At 31.7% G+C, this 3,932-nt stretch overlaps 1 protein-coding gene across 1 annotated transcript; it reads right to left on the reverse strand.

The window, feature by feature from the left end:
* Window positions 1-2,449: 2,449 nt before the first annotated feature.
* LOC149261961 (uncharacterized) lies at window positions 2,450-3,013 on the reverse strand. The gene has a single exon (XM_089372655.1). It carries the CDS (start codon window positions 3,011-3,013, stop codon window positions 2,450-2,452), a length of 564 nt encoding a protein of 187 aa, XP_089228781.1.
* Between the last annotated feature and the right edge of the window lie 919 nt (window positions 3,014-3,932).

Genomic DNA, 3,932 nt, shown 5'->3' on the forward strand with positions numbered 1-3,932 from the left:
TAGAGTTGAAGCTTCGCACCATGAATAAAAAAAAAAAGTCAAGATGGGCAACACCACACGCAACACACTATGCAAAGAAAAATGATCTATTAGGGCTTGGCCTTGACCCTCGTATAGTCGTTTAAACAAGAGAAAAATGACTGAGATTTACACTTGGATCTATTCAATTTCTCAAAAAATTACAAGGTAACTTTCAAAATTTGACTTTTACAACAACTCTCTTGCAAAACTTGGTAAGAAAAAAGTTACCCCCCCCCTCAAAGTAAAATTACTTTGAGTTACAATGTGATGATCCAATTTTTTATTTTTTTTAAATTACTCCACTCACCTTATTTCTCCAAAATAAAATAATCCTTATCTCTCCAAAAATTTACAAAATTAAAAAATATTCCTTATCTCTCCAACAAAAGCTTTTCACTTTTCCGATTCATCTTTAAACTTACTTAAAAACAAACATTTTCTAAAGCTAACGCTGGCTGACTGGCTCTCACACTTGCTGGCTATTGTGCTGGCAATGGCAACTTCCAATATAATAACCGTCCTGGCTAGCTTGTTTTCACAAAACTCTGAGGCATTGAAGCAACTATATAAATACCTACAGAAATACGACTGATTTGATCTGGAGTTTTTCTATTTCTATGTGGCCACACAATTGTGGACTATTCTGAATGATATTGGCAAAGACTTGTAGAAAATGGCAGTCCGCAAATAAAAATTGTTTTGACAGATAGATGTGAATAATTCTTTATGGAGGGTGTGCTTAGATACGTATGCTATGTGTATGTTAGAAGTTTCTTCTCAACAGTGAAAACCCACTAACAGCTTAGTACATTCTACAAATGGATCGCTTAAAAATCCACGCAGGCTTGTTTAATCTCACTGCTATTGTCGGTGGACATGATTTCAAGGCTTGGTTGCTGCCCATGCACTTGTATTTTTTATTGCTGATGGATTTGTAGGTATACTAATCACGAATAAAGTGAAAAAGAACTGCTGAAAAATGAAAAATGAGTATTGGAGATACATCTATGAAGCATTTCCTCCAGGGAAGTGTTACGGAACGAAATACTGAGATTAAGCAATCAAATGATCCTATTCCTCAATCGCAGCAAAATTTTTGGAGAAACCTAGGAAAGAATCAAGAGAGATAGCTGAGCAACTTCGCTAGAGAACAGATTACATTAGTTTATACAGTTGCAATGGAACCAAATTCATTATTGACCATCTTGAAAAAATTACGCTTGAAATATTCATTATTGGCTGTCTTGAAGAAATACGCTTGAAAATCTGGTCCCAATTTTGATCTCGAGCCCAAAATTCACGCTGATTGACCTCCCAGAAATGTTGGGAATGTAAATGCTTACAGAGGAAAGAGCATTCACATCGGGTTTATGACTATGGGGAATTACAACAATTCATGAAAAGTGCAGAGTCTTTTCAGTACATCACAATAGCCACACATATTTTGCATATATTTTTTTTTGTTAATAATAAAAAATGATTTTAGGATTTATAAATCTAAAATCAATAATAAAATCTCTGTTCTAAAAAAAAACTGGACAAAATCCATACCAATCATTTGTTGATCAATTCAATGGAATTTTCGAAAAACTTATAGAGGTGGAATCTCCTCCTCCAATTCACTATAACATTAATAGAGCTCTGATACCAAAATAATGGCAGAAGTGTCCTTAGACACGTAATTTTATTATTCATAAAAAAAAAACAATTACATCTTGATTTTGCAAGAGTTTACACCCGAACAACAAAACACTCTTGCAATGGGCTATTTATAAGATCAATGTCCTAACTACCTCTAATTATGGATCACTTATTAAATAAAAAGTGTCCTCTTACAATAAATTCTATTCAAAACAACTAGCTAACAAATCTCCTAAAATAGACCCTAAGATACAACACATTTGGAGAGTCATATCTTGTTACAACAATATACTAATTCTAAATGTCTCCATTAAATAATTAAATATTCTAGAATAATAATTATTAATTTAATATCTTAAATTAATAATTATTTTATTCCAACTTTATAACCTATGATAATATTTTATTTTTGGATCATCTAACAGGTTCTAGTTGGGGGCAGCAATGCCACATTTTAAAATTATTATCATAATTATGTATATTTTTTACTCATACAACATACTTCGAAAATTACATGATTAGAAATACAAATAGTAAAAAATAATATTAATATAACAATGTTCAATGATCAACATGTCCAACTAATTATTTATTGAAAAGAAAAAAGTGATTATTCCATTTAGATGTGATATGAAGAAAATATTGAACAACACATATATCACTTAGTATTTAAACTTAATCTCTCTTCTTCTGCTTTTGTCTTATACACATTGGCACACTTTGCCATCTTTTCATATTGATTGTATGAAAAATGAGGTTGAAATTGAAGGCCATCCAAAGATTTAAGTCAAGGTATCGCTGTAAAAGTAAGACCTTGTCGCTTTATCCTTCCAATATTAATAGTTTCCTTCTCTAGTGTCAATCCTTGGGACTTATGAATTGTTAATCCCCAAGCAAGTCTCAATGGAATTTGTCTATTATGACCTCTTTCAATAGGTATAATAGGAACAGTATGAGGGGATAGTTCATCCCATGGAACTCCAACATAATTATCAAATTTTACTAAAACATATATTCGAGGATCAGGTGGTGTTGTTCCAAGATTATACACAATATATTGAATTACTCCAAGAGAACCATTAACAAGTCCTGGTTTAGTCCATAAATTTGAAGTAAGCATAACCCTAGCTCCAACACCAAGAAGGATCTCATTATCCAAATTTTCCTCATCTGCTTCAATGGGGTGGTTAGTATCTGATCTTGTAGCAACACTATGTGTAATAGAGTGATTTAAGGACATCAAGAAATGCTTATTGTGATTTTTCACATCATCATTTTTTGCAAACAAATGTATAGCCTTATTAAATGACTCTTTTGTTGAAGCATCCAAATTGGAATATGTACATTTCATTAGTAATTTCCAGTCTTCTATTGTTGGAATCACATCTCTAATGTTCATTAATAGATGAAAAAAACATATTTGATCATTGCTTTGTCCATCTTGCCTGAATATTGTATCAAGAGTTACAACAGTTGTGAATAAATTCCATAATTATTTTGCATGACCTTCACATGCATATGTAGGTCTATCCATAATAGGAGGTAGTTGTCCCAAATATCCAACTAATATAATTGATATACCTCCAAAAGGAACTTCTTTATTATGAGGAAAATCTTGACGAAGTCGAGCATCAATATGTGTTAACAAATTTCTCCCTATAAAACTCATCTCATCAATAAGGATGTACTTAACATGTTTCATATCCTCTTGTAAGGTAAGAAAAATTGACCCTTGTAAATAAATGAAGTTCCTTGTTGGTATATGAAGAGATGAGTGTATTGTTTATGCAAATATGTTGAATGTTGCAATGTCGATAGGGACCAAAAGAAGCAATGGGCTCTTATGAGGAAGAGGGTCAATTTAAAGTGATTGTTTAATAACACTAATCAAGTGAGACTTGTTAGTACCTGTTGTCCCTTGGATAATCATATACAACGATTTTTTGTTTTCATCTCCTTTGTAATGTTCAAAAAATATATTAAAAGTTCTTTTTTTATTTTCTCCCAAACTTTCAATTGAATGTTTTTTTAAAGATTTGGTAGCAACAATTTCATTCACATTTTTCTTATTATATATGAATTTCACTACATGTCTTGATGTATCTTCATCAACAAAGCTAGAGCTCCAATTGTTCTTAGCATCACAATCCTTAAATCCAATCATGTCAAATTCACTGGCATGTATAAAATTATTCTTATACCCTGAAATAATCTCCCAATTGTGTTTCTTAGAATCATTTGGCATGTAAAAACTCTTCATCCTCATTTGA

Source organism: Pinus tabuliformis, chromosome 6 (genome assembly GCF_031772625.1).
Source record: "Pinus tabuliformis cultivar Carrire ecotype Pingquan chromosome 6, CPIR1, whole genome shotgun sequence".
Taxonomy (NCBI): domain Eukaryota; kingdom Viridiplantae; phylum Streptophyta; class Pinopsida; order Pinales; family Pinaceae; genus Pinus; species Pinus tabuliformis.